The following is a 21818-nucleotide window of genomic DNA, read 5'->3' on the forward strand; positions in this document are numbered from 1 at the left end:
TATTTATGTTTCAAAAGACATCCTTTTACTTTGATACTATGATAGTCACTGTGAAGCAGAACTGCCAAGAACATATGCCAGAAGGACTATGCTGGTCCCATAATCACTCAAGCAATGACGTTACTTTGTTTGGTCAAAGTTTTTATGTACCTTATGTATTTGCTCGACGTTTCAAAGCTCTGTTGTTTATGCTCTTAAAGGAGAACTATTTGCATTTTTACTATAGTCTTATGTGTTTTGGGCCAACAACCAAGTCACAGATGTTTCTGGAACATATTGAGCACTTTGCTTAACATTTTAACAGAAGTGACTCGCTGGAAATTTGTCATTTGCTATATCGGTTGCATATACGATGTCTTGTATACTGATTATACTTTGTGTTTCATGTCATACATTACTGTGGGATACGCATACTATGAAACAAGAAGTACTGGTTTCTTTGGTTGCATAAGGGGGTTGTCACTGGAATGCTCCTACTAGCTTTAAGTGGTGCATTTGTGCTGCTCCTCAGCTCAGGCAATGCATGGAGTGTTTACTTATAGGGAGCTAATGATTAAACTTCAACAATCAAACAGCTGTCTAGTGTGGCTTTTGCAGCCTCAGACAGAATGCTCATGGAACTCGCAGTCAAGTTCACTTTGCCGTTGCTAACTTCATTTCTTGTGTAAAAAAAGAAGTTGCTTGTCAGGCCTCCCAACATACCTTCCCCCCCTGATGAGTAGTCAGTCGTTCCTAACTTTGTCTTTTTTTCTCTCAACCTTGTGCAGTACACCATGCTGTCCGGCCGGGCCCCATTCCAGACGCCCAGCCGCAACGCCAGTGCAGCGGCGCTCATGCAGCGCATTCGTGAGGGCGAGTTCAGCTTCAGTGGTCCCCAGTGGGAACCCGTCTCTGATCAGGCCAAGGACATGATCCGAGGCTTGCTCACCGTCGAGGCGCAACGCCGCCTCACTATGGCCGAGCTTCGCTCGCACCCGTGGGTCCATACCCGGAGCAGCCACTGGTCGGCGTCCCTCATGACGCCCGATGTGCTCAGCTCGTCGTCCTCACCTCGCGCCGCCGAATCCGCCGTGCGTGCCACCTTCGACGCGTTCCACCTCGCCACTCGCGGTGGCTTCCGCCTGCTCGACGTCTCCGCCGCTCCCCTGGCCCAGCGCCGGAGGCTTAAGCGCAACTCTGCAGATGTTAGGAGCGACTCCTCGGTGTCGACGAGCAGCGGGAGCTCATTCACATCGACATCGTCCTCGTCGTCTTCCTCCTCGTCAGCTTCGCACAACTCTGCCGCGGCAGCCTCGACACGCTCGTTGGGCTTCGTGCCGGCGCGCGAAGACTCTGCGCGGGGCGCTGACAGCGTTTTTACATACCCGGAAACCAAAGTCGCAGCCTACCTCTCTACTCTTCCCGACGTCGTCGAGCGACATGAGGAGTCCGGAATCAGGGAAGACATCGAGACTATGACTGTGGACCTCGCAACGACTGCCTTGGCGACTACAGTAAAGCCTGTCAAGCCAGATGCCATTGCGTCACCCGCGATCGCCGCCGCAGCCGTTTTGCCGGAAAATACGTGGGACAGAGAAACCAAAGCCACTCCCTCCTTGTCATCACTGCCAACAATACCAGAGACAGCCGAGACACTCGAGGAAAGCCGAGCTGAAAGCACGACAAGCACCGAACAGGCGGCCTCTGCAGAGCAGGGAGGCCCCATGACACGTTCTCGCAGGAAGCGGCCCTCGCCGCAAGAGAATGCTGCAGTGATAACAAGTCTTTCGGATGACGGGTCTGACAAGAGCGAGCCGAACATGAAAAAGTCGAGGAGGCGATCGCCACAAAAATCGTCGCCCAAGTGCAACCGGAAACAACGGTAGCAGTAGCTTAGAAACGTAGAGAATTTGCTGTCATTCACACATTCACGGCATAGACGAAGGGGGGGCGTAGAATAGTAATTGCTTCGTCATTTCATATTGTAAATATTGGAATCATCATACAAATGTTTTAATAAGAAAGTGGGAACATTTACGCGAGTCTATAGGGTATTTATAACTAAGGCATTGATTTTGTTCTCTCTGATGATGACGTGAATGGTGTCAAACTCTCGTTTCAAAGTGCTTTTTTTATTAAGTTATTTCTCTACAATAACAGTAATGCACTTTCAATAGACGCTGGCACGTTTTGAGAAATTTTTCATGTGTAAAACCATATGTGAAGAAAGATTTCCAAGAAAGGCTTCGCATAGCTGAAATAAGTGTAGTGGAGCATTTGCAGCAGGATTGCAGAATGGTGGGATGGCTGCTTCAGAGCTGGCTGCTGCTGGAACGTGAGAGCACTTTTGGAGTGAATGGTCTGAGGATGGTTCTCAAAGTATGTTGTCAGTGACGGTGGTTGCCGAGTGGTTGTGCCAAGCAAGTCTTGTCAAGAAAGTGACTGATTTAGTGCTGTGCGCAGGTTTTCACTTCTTCTTTGGTGGCTACAACAAAAGTGATGGTTGTATCAATGGAAGGCTTTTCACATGAGAGATGTTTAAAAACTACACCTGTTAGTTTGGCAACTAACACTGCATTATAGAATGAACCAAATTAAGAGACATATTGCTTGCAGTGTATTCGGGTACTTATGTGACGTTTTTAGTGCAGGTGGTTTTTAAACATCCAGGCTCTGTAAAGGGTGGTAGGAATGATTTAGAATATTTATTGTAGCCATCTCTGCCTGCATCTATTTATTGTTGTGGCAGTTTTTGTGGGAAGTTGATTATTCAAGAAAGTAGCTGAGCATATTATCAATGTTATAGCTTGCATAATGGCTTTGTCCCATGAGCGGTAATGCATAAAACTGTTTCATTCCTTGTCATTGTTGCCATTATTCTACTTGTAGTTCATGTACAGTTCATCACTTAGTTGTGATCATCATAGCACCTTGTCATCTTGTTATGTAAATTGCTTGAAGCAATGAAAAGAGAGATTTTGGTTAACTATATCACAGCATTGATGAAGCAATAGCATGTGCTGCATAATTCCTCTGCATCATCAAAATAGTTGCTCGAATTTCAAGAAGTCACCTATCATTTAAACCATATCTCTGTTTCCTTGCTGTCTTTTTATCTTTCTTAGTGATGACGTGATAAGTGTTCTCTGTGGGCTTTGTGATTTGCTGTTGCTGGCTGTTTACACTAGAACACTTTTGTGGTGGTTTATGCGAACGCCGATCAGGCACTTAAATACTATCGTACACAAGGCATGGAGAAGTTGCCGAATGCTCTTCAAGAGCCTGGGTGCTGTTATCTTTTGTGTTGTGACAGAGAAGCTGACTGATAATGATGGTGTACCTGTGCTAATCCAATTGTTGTTGTTTTCTTTTTGGATTTGCACATGTGCTGCTTCTCGAATGCTTAGTTATTGAGCTGAGAGAGGGGTATTTTTCTAAGATAGAACTTGGTCGACATATTTACATCATAAGCTAATACTTGGTGGCCTTTATTCCTGTGCCAATATGCCATCACATCTCGCATTGGCAGATGGCATTGCTGTAGCTGTTGCTTGCCTAAATGGATAGGTTAGTGTTGGCAGACTGAACAGAACTTTTTTGAAGCTTTAGCCTTTGATGTGTCGACAGTGCATGTCTTCACGATTAATGATGCCTTGCTTACATGTTTGGGTTGATATCGTACAAGAGACAAAAGTTTTCCAAGATTAGACTTTCTCGGTTTTGCCTTGTTGGAAAGAAGGCATGTGTTTGTTCCACAGCAAGCACTGTGTTACATTTTTACTGTGAGATGGCAGCCATGTTCGTGGTAAAGAATGGCAGAAACAGGCATGAAGCATGTGTGATATTAATCACTTATACATAGTTGCATTAGCTGTATTAGACATGTTCAGTCTGCAAAAAAAAAAAAACGGTGCTGTCACGTGCTTTTAGGTCACTGAGAGCATACACCGTGAAGCACCACTTGTGTATAACTCTGTGTGCCAATCATCGGCAACAAAGCTGCCTTTTAGAGAAACGCTATCAAATTGTCATCAACGGTATCATCTACAACCAATCGCTACAGAGTATCATGCTGCCCCTCCACAGACATCAAGACAAATCAGTGAGAATAGGGAGATTTTCTGTTGCTGAGGGGGATTCATAGGCAGAGGCCAGGTAGCCATTGGGGAGAGAATATTTTTGTATAGCAGTAATGAACCATGGCATTTTGCAGCAACTATAGAGACTGGATAAATCGTCCTGGTGTGTGATTCTAGAAAGGCCTTAGAATAACTTCCTCAATGGTTGTTCATTCATGGAAACGTTGCGAACAGGCATGACACATCCAGACTTGCAGTCGCACATTTTAAGAGCCCGAGTTTTAAAATTTTACTGAAACCACTGACCTTGCCTTAACTGATGAGAACAAATGGCTTTTGTAAGCACGACAGCTAGTCACGAAATGGCATGCGTACTTTTACACGTTGGGAGTTTAATTTGCAACCTACCAGAGAGACTGCCAGGTTGCAATGATTGTGACAGGACAATGACATGCCAATTCCAAGCGGGCATCTTGCTTTGCACAAAGCAGGTGTGTGGGACAGGCTGTCTCGGTAGAGGTGGGTGGAAGTGTGCCTGCTGCTATGTAACTAGTCCAGTCATCAAACATTTTGTGATAGCTTCTCCAGGCATAAAATAGATTGTGTGCATGTGTACATCTTACCTCTGCTGGCATGGTTATTTTTGCAAACTAATTAGATGTCCTTTGCACTAACTGCACAAATGAGATATGCATGCAGATATCTGAATAGAATCTCTATGCCTCAATGTATTTTTTCCGGGCACTTGTTTAAACTTGTACAGTAGAGCTGTCGGTTTACGTTTGTTGACCATTCCTGAAAGTGTGTGTGCAAATTGTAACATAAGAGGCATGTGCAAAGTGTTATATTGTTGAAGAAAAAAAAGCAGCACAAATGTATGAAAGCATGTAAATAGTTATTGCACTGGCTCCTTTATTATATTATTCCTGTTGTTCAGAATCAAGCTAGATGGTTGAGCTATGGTGCAGCGTGCACACTAGTGCACAAGTTTGTGATGACGACGGATGGTGCATTGTTTTAGTCGCCTTCAGTTTTACTCTTCATGTGCTGTCGTGCTTCCAATATCTTCTAAGAAAGTGTTTGACATATTGTGACATTATTCACGTTGGGTTGCGAAATAAATGTGATTTCTCAGTTAAATCTTCTTGCATTCTTGCATTATCCTGTGGCTTCTCTGCTCTGTTGGCCAGTCATCAGTGACCGCGACACAACGATGCTTTTAAGACACTAGCGATGCATGAAGAGTTCTACCCTTAATTTGTAAAAAACAAAAAGGAACCATTACTATAATTCCAGATGTAGTAACACATGGATTCCAGACACATGATGGATGGACAGCTTTAGTAAATGCTGAAGGAAACTTGCTACTTGCTTGCTGACATTGTTGCACCCATACTTAACGAAACTATACAGTTTGCTGCCACTGACGTAATTGTGTTGTGTTGTGTTGGGTTTTATGGCACATAGGCAACTGAGGCCATCATGCGCCAAGAACTAGGTATAGACTGACGTAATTGTTTATAAGAAAAGCCAAAGTAGACCTTGATGCATGTTTAATGAATTACAGTGCAAAGTAGTGTGTTACATTGTCCCTGGAGACAGTGTTTCTCTGAGCTAAATCGCTGGCTTGTTTGAGCTCACGTTTCCTGCACAGGTCACTTTTGGTGAAATCGTGGATGCCCTACTTGGAAGTCATAAGTCAAGTTCTATTTATGCATTGTCTGCTGCAACTCCAGGACTAAGAAATGAAATTTCACTCTGGTTAGAAGGAAAGACATATATTAGAAGGGCGAGAAAAAGAAAGAAGAGAAAGGTTATTTTTTACGGTTTTATGGTGGCTTAACGTCCCAAAGTGACTCAGGCTATGAGCGACGCCGTAGTGAAGGGCTCCGGAAATTTCCATCACCTGGGGTTCTTTAACGTGCACTAACATCGCACAGTACATGGGTCTCTAGAATTTCGCCTCCATTGAAATTCGACCGCTGTGGCCAGGATCGAACACGTGTCTTTCGGGTCAGCAGCTGAGTGCCATAACCACTGAGCCACTGCGGCGGCATGAGGAGAAAAGTGCCCTGCCTGCACCGCCAGAAGGAAAGAGAGTGGAATTTAAGAAGTGGCAGCCTTCCCGGTGATTTGACATCCCAGCAGCCACCAATCGTGCAGTGAATTGCGTTGGCATTGAAACATACGAATCATACTTGGATAAGCTTTGTGAGATATTATTCATGTATTGCACCTGAACATACCACAAAGCACATCCCGCGATCAAATAAATGCCGCTGCACCTAGAGCGGTCCACACACCCCTAGTGACACCACTGGTAGTGCGTCAGTTGGCCAGTGGTTTACCTGTATCCCTAAGCGACGGATACATCACAACTTTCAGGTATGAAAGTAAGTGAAATCACCTTGGTTAATTGAATGCCTGTCTCCTTTGTTCCAAAATGGCTCATTATATAACTGTATGCTAGACTTTACACCCAAATGTTGTTGAAACTCTGCTGCATTTCATACTTCGTGTATGACACTGCCAAAGCTAGCATGGCTACTCGTGCGGGCTACATTCTAGCCCAAAATGTAGTTCGTCATCAGTGCAAGGTAGAGATTACAAAACATAGCTAAATGAGACCGAGTAATCACCCCTGAATACCTATTAACAAAACAGGTACCCTTCATTGCGATATTGTACAAATGATTCACTCAAAGGACCATAGACACCTAATTTTAGTTGCACATTTTATTCTTTCAAGTGATGTGTCAGATGTAGATTACATTGTTCGCCATGTGGTATTTGCCTATCAACACTAAATAATTTATAATAAATTTTTTTCTCTCGTGTTGTTTTTGTTTTAGTTTCATCAACCGAACGATAGCTGTGACGTGTAGTTGGTGTTTAGGTTACATGAGGAACAAAAAATATATAATCGCTGATACATAGTTTTAATTCGCTACAACACTTCAGCCAGCCTGTTTCATGACTCGGAATGACAGAAAATGATGAAGTAGCAATTATATAGCCGTTTTTTCATGGCTCACGTGATCTAATTATCAGCTACAGGTCACAGCCATCTTTCAGCTGATTTAATCAGAACCTAAACGGCGTCAAGAAGAAATTCAATTACAAATTATTTAGCAGTCGATGGCGAGTATTACTGGGTGATCTACGTATACTAACATCTAACGCACCATTTGAAAGAAGAAAACATGCCAGTAGGCATAAAAAAAAAAATAGTGGCAGATACCGCTCAAAGGAGACCTTCCAGACAATGGCATTGACCTATTGTCATGACTTCTAAGACGATACCATTGATTGGTCAGCTGCCGCCTTTGGGCTGTGTCTTCCATAAAGTTTCTAAATATTACCTAGAGGGAAAGCTGGCACCACTCTCTATTCGATTTTCTTAAAGAACACTTCATGCATCGTGAGAATGCTAGGCCGAAAACTTGGATTGTTCCTCCTCGAAATTGGTAGTTGCGCCGCAGTGCTCTCCTCTGTGCATGGAATAAATTATTTCAAAACTGCGTGTTTCACTTCTTCAATACTTTTAACACGAATGAAAGTTTGATGTTGGGCCGGAATGGAAACTCTCACAGCACTTCTTCAAGGTTTGCTCGAGAAGAGTCATATTTTAACCACTGAATTCATGTTTTATGTCCAGCCAAGCCAAGTAAGAAACCCCGGCTTCCCGGCATTCCCACACCTACTCAGTGGATGAAGTGCATTGCCGCCAGGTTTCCCTCTAGTTATATTAAGAAATCTTATGGTGTATGCCCTTCACTCAGACCTAGAAAAATGGCATGTCAGCAGATGTGTAGCAGTTGCAGTGAAAAGGAACGATCAAAAATTTGATTCTTTTTGGCAATTAGCGAAATTATGCGCATAGTTTGCACCGATACATGTACCGCCAGCTCTCTTTATAGGTAGTATTAGACACTGCAGTGTCTAATACTACCTAGAAAGAGAGCTGGCGCCATCGTTTAAGCGAGTTTCGTAAAAGGGCACTTCATCTACCGTGGCAATGCTGGCAAGACCAAAGTATGTTACTGGCTTGGCTAGGGTTAGCCCCGAGACATGACTACAAATTCTTTCTTTTGTTGACAGCGCATAAAAAACACGGACAGAAGACGACGTCACAGGCGCTGATGTCTCGGTGTTCTTGAATAAAGTTGAAGTAAATCAGCACCTGTGATGTCGCCTTCTATGTCTTCTGTCCGTGTTTTTTAAGCGCTGTCAACAAAAGAATGATCATCACCAACTAGCCCGACAACTTGTCCTATGACTACAAATGTAGAAATACAAATTTTCACGAACATTTTTGCAAGGAAATGTTGTTTTACAACTAGTGTGTCCTGTAATAAAATATACATGGTGTACATTGCAATAAATGAGCTGAAAAGCAGATAGGCGTAAACGAACACAGAATTTACCTGTGGTGGGAGAGGGCTTTCTCTTCATGTCACGAAATACAGCTAACTGGCGAAAACAATTTCTTTTTGTGCTTAACAGGTACAGTTTTCAGAGAAGATATTATTTCAAAAAATTGTTAATGCTTAAAATGGTGCACTACAAAAAGTTACTGTGGGTTCGCACTCCATGTTCGTGCCTATAGGCTGTAGCTCATGCCATGAGAAAATAGCTCGAACCCTCACTTTTCTATGAGAAACTATATTCGGGTATTTGCATGAATTAATTCATGAAGCCGAAGTCATTCCTGCATGCAATGCGCGGCCACCGCCATTTCGAAATGAAGCAAATGCAATCATCGACGAGGACGGCTAACACAGTAACGCTTGTCGAAGTACTTTGCTCTTCTAAATTATGTGTCTTCGAGACTCTCACGAGAAGTGTGCAGAGTGGTCACAGTAGCAGACTGCTGAGTTTTAAATTCACAAAAGCTTTTGACCCTTCTTCCACCTTTCAATGCACAGGTATAGAGAAAGTTCCCGCTGAGCAAACCCAGCCTGCCGCGTAAATGGCTCCAAGCGATGGGGCAAACGGCCTTCAGGCCTAGCAGGCACCCGGCACTATGCTCAGCTCACTTCGAGTCAAGCGCCTTCGGATTTTTGGGAACGCAAATGAACTGCGTGCGTAGCTGGATAACTACACCACCACAAAGCACACAAAACATCAATGAAAACGACTCTGAAAAACAATCATCCCAAGATGTCAATCCGAAGCCTTTGATTTCCCGGGGCGTCCTTGGTGGACGAAGTGCAGGGCCACCAGCTTTCCTTCTGGTTACCAGTAATAAACTATATGGTTTTTACGTTTCATGGTTTGTACCGGCGCATAAAATTCAAGCATAAAATTTTGTTTCTGGGCGCTTTGTGCTTTTAATTCAACAAGCGGATTAAGAAAGGATTATAAACCCACGGATGCCACGGACGCAGACGATGCGACAGCACCGCTGCACTTCGGTCGCAGCTGGGCGAGAGCCACAACGCTTCCGCTGCTTCGACAACCAGTCGGTGAGCACTTTGAACCAATTGGGGATAAATGTTATAATATGGCCCGGAATGCCACGCGCATCCGTGTGGTGATTGCAGCGAGCATAGCGCAAGAATAGTTCAAAAAGGTGATGCGAGTCTACCACGAAGTACTTTGTGCATTTCCAAACTTGTTTATCGTCGCCGACTCGCGTTTTTATCCTCTCTCGCGACTGCAGTGCGAATCTATTTTATGCCGCGCGACACGACTGATGCTCTGCGAATGCTCAGGATGACACACGAAGCCCATCTGGAATCTTTTGCGCGCCTAAATATGGGTAATTTGTGTCCAAGTGCCGTCAATTATGTGCCACCGCAGTGATTTGACGGACGGTTACCGCTTGCGTGCACATCGCTGTGGCCGCCAGCGAGTTGCTTTCGTTTGTGAGCCAAGTTCGTCCCTTGTCCAGTTTGTTTACGAGATGTTCGTCGCTCGCTTACCGGAGTTGGTACGTGCCATTCTGTGTTTCGTTACCGCTGAGTGGCAACGCAACGCATAAAAGCATGTTAAAAGCAACACCACAGTTGCTCACTGAGACAAAGACACTACAGCTAAATGCGGGGAACAGCCGATATAAGTGCTAGCGCACTAAAGAGGCATGGGCAACACGATTTGATGCCTCAACGTCTAAGTCTGGCGCAGCAGCGTTAGGTGTTTTCTGAATCAAACATTTTCAGTTCGATCTTACCGCGCTGTGCAATTTATCCTCATCTCCGGTCGCCGGCGAACATGTTGCATCCGCCACTGGAAGATGGCGACACGGGTCTCGCGTTCGGGCATTGCAAAACTGGTTTTGCGCTGCACGGTGTACCCGCCGCGGTGGCTCAGTGGTTAGGACGCTCGGCTACTGATCCGCAGTTCCCGGGTTCAAACCCGACCGCGGCGGCTGCGTTTTTATGAAGGCAAAACGCTAAGGCGCCCGTGTGCTGTGCGATGTCAGTGCACGTTAATGATCCCCAGGTGGTCGAAATTATTCCGGAGCCCTCCACTACGGCACCTCTCTCTTCCTTTCTTCTTTCACTCCCTCCTTTATCCCTTCCCTTACGGCGCGGTTTAGGTGTCCTACGATATTTGAGAGCGATACTGCGCCATTTCTTTTCCCCAAAAACCAATTATTAGTAATATATTATTATTGCAGCTAGGGTGTGGCTAAAGGATGTTTAAGTGCAAAGCTATGTATGGAAAAAGCACGTCTAGCTGCACTCCCTGGTTTGAGCGGTGTGTGTATGTACATGCGTGCGTCAGTCGCGCTTTGAGGTACGTGGCTGTGGTGTCCACATATACAAAAAAAATTATGCCGCCACCGTCTGGAAGTCGTTGAAGTAACGAGCATGAGCTGTTGGTTAGAGAAGTCTATCGTCCATGCGATGCATTACCACGTGATTAGGTTACTTTTGCATACCTGAGGGCGAGCGGGCGCCTACCACCTTGTGAGCTGCCGAGTGCTGCCATCATGGCCGCCATATTAAGCCTAATCATAACGAAATATTAACCAAATTAGGCGATATTGGTGTCTATTATGTTCTACTCATCGAGCCTATTACGAATATGTCATCAGGTAGATCATGCCGTCATTGGTTAATTAATTATAGGCAATTAAGCCTAACCGTAACTAAATATTAACTTCATTAGTTAATATAGGATCTAAAGTGTTCTACTCGTCTAGAGGATTCCAAATATCTAATTAGTTTTATGGTGACCTGGTTAATTACTGAGTTATAATCAATTAAACATTGTCACGTGAACAGTTAATTATGACGTCCAAAAATCAGTGACCTCACCAATGAATCACCAATTAGATATACTAATAACGTTGCCAATCAATCACCAATCGGGTTGCTGTATCGAATTACTGTGGGGGCAGCCATCTTGAATTCCTCTGACTTGGAAAGTTTCACGCTGATGGGAGTTGGTAGCAGACCCCAAGAAATCGAGAAACGCGATGATTAAGAACTAACGCTCATAAACGTTCTTGCGTACAATATTTAGTACTTAGCAATGCCAAACCGACAGCCATTTTTCCCCTGCTGATGGAGGTATCAAAATCAGGCAGTTATTGCAACTTACTCCAGTATCCCTGCCGATTTTTCTAAATGGCGTATGGCGAAATTCTAGAGCACCGTGTACTCTGCGGTTTCAGTGCACGTTGTAGAACCCCAGGCAGTCGAAATTTCCGAAGCCTTTCAGTACAGTGTCCACATAGCGTGAGTCGCTTTAGAACGTTAAACACCCATATGCGAACGTATGCGCTAAGAGCGACACAAGAAGACAATACACACACCACACAAGCGCAAACTAACAACTGTTTGTTCCTTGCGGTAGATGCGTTTATATAGGCAACGTCAGTTTTTAGAAGATGCAACCTTCCCGTCATCAGTCACGTGACCATCACCACAACCCAGCATCTGCATTTATCATATCAATTTCGTTTTTTGTAAGTGCAATAGAAGGAGTGCTTACACACGCTTCATTTTCCGCCTTTTCGATTAAAAACGCTTCAACTATTTCTCTTTCAATCCTTTCTTTCTGCTTACCTACAACTGTGGTCCTGTTGAACACTGGTTCGTATTTCTTTTTACCTTTGCTGCAATGTTGCGCTAAATTCCCCGGGTGGTTAATTTTTTCACAGTCATTATTATGCTCTAGAAGCTTCGTGTTGACACACCTTCCTGATTGCCCAATGTATTGTTTGCCGCATGAAATTGGAATCCTATAAATAATGTCTCTCTGGCATGGTATATGAACCTTTCCCTATGGGCAATGTCACATTCCTTGCGATTGTCACGCTTTCCTTTCGCATTCACCTTGTTGCAGAGGCTTATCAGTTTTTTTGGTGCGCTAAATAAACTTTCACTTGTATGCCACTTTCTTCAATGCGTGCGAAACTTTATGTATATACGGTATGACAATCACCCCTTCTCTACTCCCCTGCTCTTCCGTCTTCTTGCGCTTGTGTCGTGTGTGTATTGTCTTCTTGTGTCGCTCTTAGCACATACGTTCGCATAATGATCAACCAACTGGCCCGGTATTAGCTTTCCTGAAACACCCATACACCCATTCGGTCCCCAGAAATGGCTAATCAAGATACAGTTCTTGACTGCCATGTCGGCCCTCCTTGGCCGTCGGCGTTCATTGTGCTTTGAGGTACGCGACGGTGGTGAGAGAGAGACGTGGGCTGCACGCATTAGCGCTGACAATATTGTGGCAGACACGTGGCACTGCAGCAATAGGCCGCCGCATTCATTGGGTGACCAACCTCCCGCGATCAACCATTAACCACCACCTGCCAGGGTGGGCGCGCTGCCTGTCCAGGGTGCGGAACGCACTCAACGTTACAGACGCCAAGCCTCGTCTGTTCGGCTGAATAACGTGGTCAGGAAGCGGCCGCTCCGCGGCTGTGTAGCATAGGCGCAGCGACGGCGAAGACTCGGCTCGGAGGCGCGGCGAAGTCACGTGATGCGTTGCTATGGCAGCGGCGCAGCAAGGGCGTTCAAGGTCAAACTGTAGCCCACGGTGAAATCGGCGCCGTTAGGCCAGTAAAGCTTTCGGTTTAAAAAGCTCTCTATTGTGGCCACAAAGACGCTATTGTGGCCACAGGGCAGTGCGCGCACCCGTGAGCAAACCTTGGTGAGCCTCTGTGCATTCTTCGAACAGACGGGCTTGACGTCCGGTATGTTCTTCGCCAGGTAGTTACCCGCAGTGACCGGACGCTCCGCGATTTCTACTTTGGACGATTAACAACTGGACGCCCCACTCCAGTTGTATTGAACATTGTGCTGTGCGCGTGTTTTTATTGCTCCATCATAAACTAATCACGCGCACAACCTGGACACATTTCTTATTGTGTAAATAGTTTGTGTATATTACCTTTCCCCCTATCCTCTCTTCCTGTCCCCTCACCTCTTTCGTTTAATTTCTCTATTCTGCCTGCTATCCTTTACTTCCGCTGCCCCAACTCAGGTGCTTCAGTTTCGATGGCAGATGCCGGGGCTAGCAAAAATCTTTTCCTTCTTTTTTATTATTATTTTAATAAAAACCACTTACTACTACGCCATTTGAACTGAAAAGCGTATGTCATATTAGCGACATCTGATAGTTACCTGAAGGACTGTGAGGAGATTGTGCTAGAAAAATTGGCGACCCAGTTTTCGCAGTGCATGACGTTGAGCGTACCGGAATCTTGGGAGAACGCTAACATCTTAATACATAAGAAAGGGAATGTCAAGGATTTGAAAAATTACAGGCCGATCAGCTTACTGTCTGTTCCCTACAAGGCATTTACTAAGGTAATCGCTAGTACTGTCAGGACAACCTCGGACATCAATAGAAAGGGCCAGGCTAGCTTTCGTAAAGGCTACTCGACAATAGATCATATTCACACCATCAGTCAGGTGGTAGAGAATGTGCAGAATATAACCAACCCTTACATACAGCCTTCAAAGATTACGAGTAAGCATTTGACTCAGTAGAAACCTCAATATTCATGCAGGCATTACGGAAATATGATGTAGAAGAGGAGCGTTTAGAACTACATGAAAATATTCATTCATCGGCTGCACAGCCAGCGTAGTCCTCTATAGAAAAAGTAATTAAGTTCCAATAAGAAGGGTGTCAAGCAGGGAGAAACGATCTCTCCAATGTTAATCACCGCCAGTTTACAAGAGGCATTCAGAGGTTTGGATTGCGAGTAGTTGGTAATAAAAGCAAACCTCTGCACCATGAAAAGTGGCTCAATCACACTGACACTCACGGTCACTCGCACTCATATCCAGTCACACTCACAACCACTCACTCACACTAATACTCATGACCATTCGCACTCACAACCACTCACTCAGACTCGCACTCACGTTCACTCACAACCACTCACACTCACAGCCACTCACTCTTACAACCACTCACACTGACGTCCGCTCACACTCGCGAGTCACAACCAGTCACATTCACCCACTGTTTCCTTCTTTGCGGACAAGGGAGGGGATGAAAGATTTACTGCCGCAGCCGACTGCGCTCGTGGCTTCCCTGGCACAGCCTTGGTCGCACCGAAGTGGTGGCGAGTAGCGCGGGGCTCTGAGGGATTCTTTAGCCAATTTTCACAGTTTCCATGCTCTAAGGAAGTGGTAACTTATCACGCATCTTCCATGTCCCGAACGACTCCCACGCTTGCTGCTGAAACGATGAGTGCCTATTTAGCTTCAGCCAAGATGCTTAGACACGTTTTTCGACGGTCGGTGTCTAAGTGTCATTAATGGTTTTGCTTGACAGTGGTCTTGGCTGGTGCCTAAGTACCAATATTGGGTTTGCCTTGACAGTGACGCGTCCATGAGTCTGCATGAACACATTGGAGGCAAGTGGCGACTATGGATACTCTTCGTGGCGTGGAAAATGGAGTGTGTTTTTAAAAGATCCAATGGGGTCGTCACCAAAAGGGAAATGGCTGGAATGGGCATCAAGTACAGATTTGCCCTGCAGGAAAAGAATCCAAAGGGGTGTTATCATTCATGATTGAACTGCGCGAAAGAAGCGGGGACCAAGAAGAAACACGTACACACACAGCGCAGACTTCCAACTTTTAATTCGAAAAAAAAAAACGCCTCGAGCATTCCTTTTATGCACACCTAATCACCACATGACACAGCCAGGAACCAACACAGCAGATAAGTTTAACAATTGGGTAGATCCGAACTAGGGAACCAATCTAAAAAACAATTTGTAAGCGTGTGCATGCATGCCTAAACACACTTGTTACCTAGATAAAAGAAGAGAGGAGAGAGGCAAGTGAACACCTGACATTGAAACTAAATGACATATGGCACCTTTACGCTGCACCTTTACTCTTGTTACTTGTTGTTTCCTTCCTTTTCACGTTTTAGCCCGGTTTTAGCTTTTTATTCATCATCGCGTCGATTTTACCTTTGTTTTTTGTTGTTTCCATTTTCACTCTCGGTTTTAACCTTGTTGGTATTCTGGTTTTGTATCATTCATATGGTTTCGCTTTTATGCCCTTTCGATTATTTTTTAGTGTTTGCACCTTCATCTTTTACTGTTGTTACTGTTGGTCCCATGTCACATCGCCTTTTGCTTACTAAGTTTTTCTTTTGCTCGTATTATATGGTTCGGCCGTGTGTCATTTAGTTTCACTGTCAGGTGTTCACTTGCCTCTCTCCTCTCTTCTTTTATCTAGGTAACAAGTGTGTTTAGGCATGCATGCACACGCTTACAAATTGTTTTTTAGATTGGTTCCCTAGTTCGGATCTACCCAATTGTTAAACTTATCTGCTGTGTTGGTTCCTGGCTGTGTCATGTGGTGATTAGGTGTGCATAAAAGGAATGCTCGAGGCGTTTTTCGAATTAAAAGTTGGAAGTGTCTGCGCTGTGTGTGTGTACGCGTTTCTTCTTGGTCCCCGTTTCTTTCGCGCAGTTCAATCATGAACGAAATCCACCAACTAGCCCGCCTCAAAACCCTTCTTGGGTGTTATCAATCCCTTTACAACTGCCTCCTGGGTTTACTTTGGGGCGCAGTTAAGAGCAAGACAGGGCTGGCCTCGTTTGGCCAGAGCTGGTATGCGTGACAGATCTGTGGACATGCCTGCCGTGCAGTACGTTGTCTGCGCTGCACATAATCCCTTTCTGAAGGAGGGTTTAGAAACAACCAAGGTGTCTTCGCCTTAGGCCGGTGCGTGGGGATACCAGATGCGCATCTTAGTGGGAATAGGGGGTGCTAACACTACACCTAATTATTGTCCCGTAGTCCGCCGCGTCGTTGGTCGATGAAACGTCGTTCGTGGAAGAATGCATATGCAGCTAACTTTTGAGCCATTTTGCAGTGCACGCCCTTCTGAAATGGTGGGAGGTTAGTGCGAAAAAGCCTTATACAAAAGTTTTTAGAGGAAATCGTAGTATCTTGTTCAAATGATTCCTCATGCTGTCCAGATATCAGTGCGGGTAGTATCGCTGAATTCAGAGTGTGCAATCATAAGTTATTTCACTAACAGTACTGAAAACACAAAGATAAAAAAATCGCATTTCACAAGACTATTTCACTCGCCCAGCGCCGAAGATTGGGCCCCACAAATAAGAACAGTGATAGGCGCCCGCATGTGCAGCTATCCCCGTGATGCATACGAAGTGCGAACTGCAACGACGGCCGTATGCTTCACGCCTGGTATACGCACGTTCGGCTTCACTAAGGGACACTGTGTACTCAGGCAAAGACAACATCCTCAAAGATGGCTGCGCAGCATTGCGAGCTGTGCCGGAAAGCTCTCGTCTTTGTGTCACGAGTGCTTGTACGCGCATACATTTCCACTGTCTTTGCGCATGCTCGTATTTTTACTTCATATTCCGTGTGTCACACCCCATTAAACAGTTGGTAGTCGCGCTTGCCAGTCGTCGTATGTTTCTTCTCGGTCCTTGTCTAAGTTTTGCGCCCACTTCATGTATACCATGCAAAGCCAACTTGCCCGACAACACGCTCTTCTGTATACGTATATATTCGTATACGAGTGTGAGTGCAACGAATAACATCAGTCGTGATAAGGACATATCTAGAATATTAGTCCAACGTTTAGGGGGAAAACCCAAGGTGACATAGATTGGTAATAAGGGAGCAATCACTCATTAGCATTCATCCTGGCGCATAATTGATGAACAGCTCTCGAGTTGTTAATAAATTCGCTCTTGCCCTACCTTCTGGTAGGCATCGTAGTACGTTCGCTCAGTTGGTAGAGCGACTGCTCCGGACAGGCGGTGGTTCCGGGCTCGAGCCCCGGACCAGGACGAATTTTTCTTCAACTATGAAGTCTCTGTGCATACGCATAGCTTTCATTTGCATGCTAATGAGCAGTTGCTCCCTTTTTATGCCTAGCATAGTTATGTCATCTTTCCGAAAACTTTGCTTCCTTAAGCGTAAATTTAAGCTTCCCCTGCTAATGCAAACATTTTAGCTTACACAGCCATCATCACACCTGAACTGTAATATATGCATGCAGCATCTAGGACCCGAAGGAAAAGTATAACATCGAAGCATTGGAAACGATCCAGCGATAGCAAGTATTTGTATGCTGACTCTCCAACCAATCTGATGGCAGAGCATGACATACAGATGCTGTAAACAAGAAGAAACGTTCAAGGTCTAAAGTTTCTTTTCCTACTTAAAGATAACAAACTCTACAAACGTCATATTTACTTTGACTTGCTCAGTGACTGTTACTTTTTTCCCTCTCCATGATCCCTGATTCATGTATAAAGGCCTTTCACAACGCGACGAACTAGACATCCATGCGAAAAATAGCGAGAAGGGACAATGAAAGATGGACAGGACGACAAAAGCAAGTGCTAACTCGCAACTCTGGCTTGTACGGTATACACGCCAGCTTGTACGTGGCACCTTCAAAAACACAAAACAAGCATACTTCCCTCGGAAGCCGTAGTCGAAGGGCTAAATGCACCGCAATGCAGCCCATGTCACTCATTGCGTGGATTAGGAGGAATTACCAAAACAAAGAAACCTTTATCGGCAACAGCGCAAGGCGGAAGCCAGGAAATCAAATTCAGGGGTCATGTTTAATTTGCGTGTATTCCGCAATAAACTGCAGTTGCGACCCAGCGCTTGTCAGCGTCGTCCTGTCTGTCTTTGGTCTTCCCTTCGCGCTATTCTAATGCGAAAACATTACTAGTCCCATTACAGAAAAACTGCCGGCGTGTATGTGTGTACTCGCATATGGTACAGAAAATCCCAGCTATTGCAGGAAAGATAAGGTGACGTCATCAAGCGGTCGTATGACGCCCTCAGCAAGCCGAGCACCGCCACTTCAGACAATCGTATGCACTTCGTTCGTTTATATACATACTCGCCATTGGCCGACCTCCACCACCTGACGTCAGTTTTCCCGACATTCGTGCAAAAATTTTGCCGCAACGGTTTGTCGTACAGCGTTCCGGATGGTGCGATACGATTTCTCGTTGCATAAATAGCTTACGTGCGCAAGTCAAGTTAGGGGGCTAGCTTGCGACAGGGGTGACATATATGCACCTTCAATAGTATGTATTCCAGACTTTGGTATCAAAATTGTGATCCAACCGTTCGTCGTACAGAGTTTCGGATGGTGTCATACGCGGTCATGTGTGTGTGGGCGGTACCAATGCACACAATGACAGTAATATTTCGCGTTCCCACACAGTCCAAAGTGTCTCTGCCGAAATTTTTCGCCGTGAATTTGAGCCAACTATTATTTAGAATTTAGCCGTTGTGTGTTTCTCTGTTTGTCTGAAGCCGGTCTTGTAACAGACTGTTCACCTGCCCAGGGTGGCGGGCAGGTGAGCATGAGCAGCCTACCCACCGTGTCAGGAGGGCGCTCAATTAATCGCGAGAGGCAGGTTCGGGAAGAGCAATACCTGGGTCGCAACCCAAGTCCCCCCGATGGCAGCACTCTTCATAGAAGGGCAGTGGCGCATCGCTTGACCGCTGCACCACTGTGCCAGTAGTGCTGGGAATACTCCCAGGCGTCTATGAATGTAGAGAATGGCCGATTCCGCATGTATGAACATTGACCCATTATCGCTATCCGAACAACTCGCCCAACTTTTGGTATTGCTTTACTAGACATTATCGTGCGCAGTCACTAACACTGTGCGGCGCTATCAATGTTTTTAGATGCTCGTTTCACCGACGCACAATCAATAAATTCGATAAACTGTCTCCTGAATTACTAAACAACATCGAATCCATTGACCGGATTGTTTTTGTAGAGAAAGCTACATTGGCCACGAACTCGCAGTTTCGCCGTGCTCGCAGTCCCGCCGTGTTCGCACCGCACCACGTGACCAACCACGTGACTGGTCACGTGACCAACCGCGTGACGAACCGCGTAACAACAACTAGCCAAACAACCAGACTAACCTGGAGTTGCAATCAAGATTAACCAAGGCTAACCAAGTTTTGCCTTAGCTTTCGCTACGTATATACTGACATAGCTTAGCTAAGCCACTGCCAGTGTTGCGTGTTCCGTTTCTCGTTTTTTTTTTTGTCTCTGTTGCATGCTGCTTGGGCTCACCTTAGAACCTGCAGTATGGCTTTAAAAAAAAACATAAGAGATGCGTACGGATTTGGATGTAGGTACACCCTTTGTCGAAAGTATGCAGGCCACTAGGCAGTCGTTCTGACCTGGTTTTAAGTCGTGTAGTGGAGACCCCGTGACACACCGGAAACTCTTAGAAGGCCTCGAGTGCGGACAACAGTTGTGCTCGTTTGCGAGAGCTCTGTGGATGCAACACCAGCTTCACTTACCGGTTCGCATTCAAATCTGTACTCATGCGCGCAGGGTAATGGTATTATTTTTCGAAATTCAGGAGGTAAAAAGTGGGAGCTCGAATTCGTGTACAAATCATGTGATTCAGCAAAAAGTTCCATAATTAGGGTTTTATACTTTATAAAGAACATGGAAATAAAGAAAGCGAAATTCGGAGGTCGTGGGTTCGGATCCCATCGGCGCCATGCGGTTATTTTTAGTGTGCTAGCACTTATAGTGGCCATTGACCGCATTTAGCCGTTGTGTGTTTTTCTATTTGTCTGCAGCCGGTTTTGTAGCAGGCTATAGTCACCTGCCTTATTCCCTAAAATGGCGGTCCCTACAAACAGGCGTTAGTGCAGGGATAGCGAACAGTAATCGCTGAATTGGCTTTTGCCACACCCATGAACCTGGCTTGCCTTGTTGGCCTATCGAGAAGCAGGTGGGCGCTGCGGCGAGATTCTTGTAAGCCTCGCGGAGGTTTCCTTTATGAGCGCAAATTCACAGCGAAGAGGTTCAATCCTTCCCAGGCAAGCGATGCAGAAATCTTCTGAACGCATATCGCGCTTATTACAAAAAAGAACGGCCCATTTACTCGCCCCTTTTTCATGTATTGATTCTGTGCGCCAAATCCACTCCAGCAAAGTTTTAGAATAATACCCGTGTCACTCGTAAAAACTGAATGCCATTAAGTGCTTACGGCCCCAGGTTTTAATGTCATTTGCGCTGTGCCACTTGCAAGAATGTAGTGAAATTAGCTTTACTGCCATTCGCAACCTACTGAGGTCGCCACAGCTCATTCGCCCGAGAAATTAGTACTCTCGTCCCCATTCCTCATGCAGAAAAGCATGCAATGTTTGTCAAAAATAACCTACTATCAAACAGCAAACTTTTATTCATAACTTTTAGAAGACGAGGCACCATTTCTTTCGGCACTTCTCTCTGACACACTCGGTTTATGTGCTTGCACGCGAGTTTACGGCTACTTTTCGACTCGTAAACAAAGAACAGCCACATTTTCTGCAAGTTAGTTTTAATGTTACATTTTGACAACACTGAGGAAATTTTGTGTTTACGAGCACTATTTATAGTCAGGTAAAATCTCTGTCTGGCTTGATTGCATTATCGTCATCGTGAGATGCGTGTAATGACATTTAATCTGGACGTGTCCCACTAGCTACAAAAATGATGGCATTAGCAAACTTAAGTCATTGAGGCACTTACTGTCACGGGTATAACTCGTCGGTGCTTCCTCTCGCTTAAGATTTGCCAGTAGAAGGACGCCCTCAAAGTGGTATTATTTTTCCTACTTTTGCGCCACCGACAACTCTATTAATTTAAAGAAGCCTGTCAAAAATATATATTTATTGTTCGAGCCATTCGTTTCTGCGGTGCCGTTGTCCCTTGAGAGTGTAAAAATAAATAAATTCGAAAATTACAGATGTTGTAAGGAGGATATGCGATACAGCACGAAAAGGTAGTGAGAAGGATGAGGGGGTGGTCTCAATTCTGCTCGCTGAACAGCACATTCAGCATTCAGATACTATAAGTCAAACATGAAACCATAAGGAAGCTGTGCCACAGAGAAGGAATTCAGAGCGCGGTTGCATGGCATGAAGACCGTGAAATAGCATAGCAGGATTTTGAGCTAGGCTTATGGAAAACCACAACGAAAATTCTATCCGAATCTAAAGGCTAAGACCCCCTCTGAGGTACACTTCTCAAGGAAAAGTCCGCATGCAATTATAACAAAATGCGAGTAAACCACAAGGAAAACCATTTCTCAGAAGATGGAGATCTGGAGGAAGAGAAAAGACTCGCAGCGCGGTAATGAGTGCGGGCAAACACTATATATAGTACGAGGAAACCACAGGAAAAATCACGCTGTGGAAAAATATGCAACATGAGGGAAAGTGACATCTCCAGGAAACGTCTTACTGCTGCGTAGTGCGCGTGCAAATACTGTTAAAAGAAATGAGCAAAC

At 45.2% G+C, this 21818-nt stretch overlaps 1 protein-coding gene across 3 annotated transcripts in view; it reads left to right on the forward strand.

The window, feature by feature from the left end:
• The window catches only part of LOC144133536 (ribosomal protein S6 kinase alpha-5-like), a 258998-nt gene extending 253800 nt beyond the window's left edge, over nucleotides 1-5198 (forward strand). For all 3 annotated transcript variants that reach the window (XM_077666700.1, XM_077666702.1, XM_077666701.1), the window contains exon 14: nucleotides 768-5198. In XM_077666700.1, the coding sequence (XP_077522826.1) occupies nucleotides 768-1865 (1098 nt within the window). In that variant the 3' untranslated portion in view covers nucleotides 1866-5198. The remainder of the gene's footprint in view (nucleotides 1-767) is intronic.
• The last annotated feature ends 16620 nt before the right edge of the window (nucleotides 5199-21818 follow it).

The sequence above is a fragment of the Amblyomma americanum genome, chromosome 5 (genome assembly GCF_052857255.1).
Source record: "Amblyomma americanum isolate KBUSLIRL-KWMA chromosome 5, ASM5285725v1, whole genome shotgun sequence".
NCBI lineage: Eukaryota > Metazoa > Arthropoda > Arachnida > Ixodida > Ixodidae > Amblyomma > Amblyomma americanum.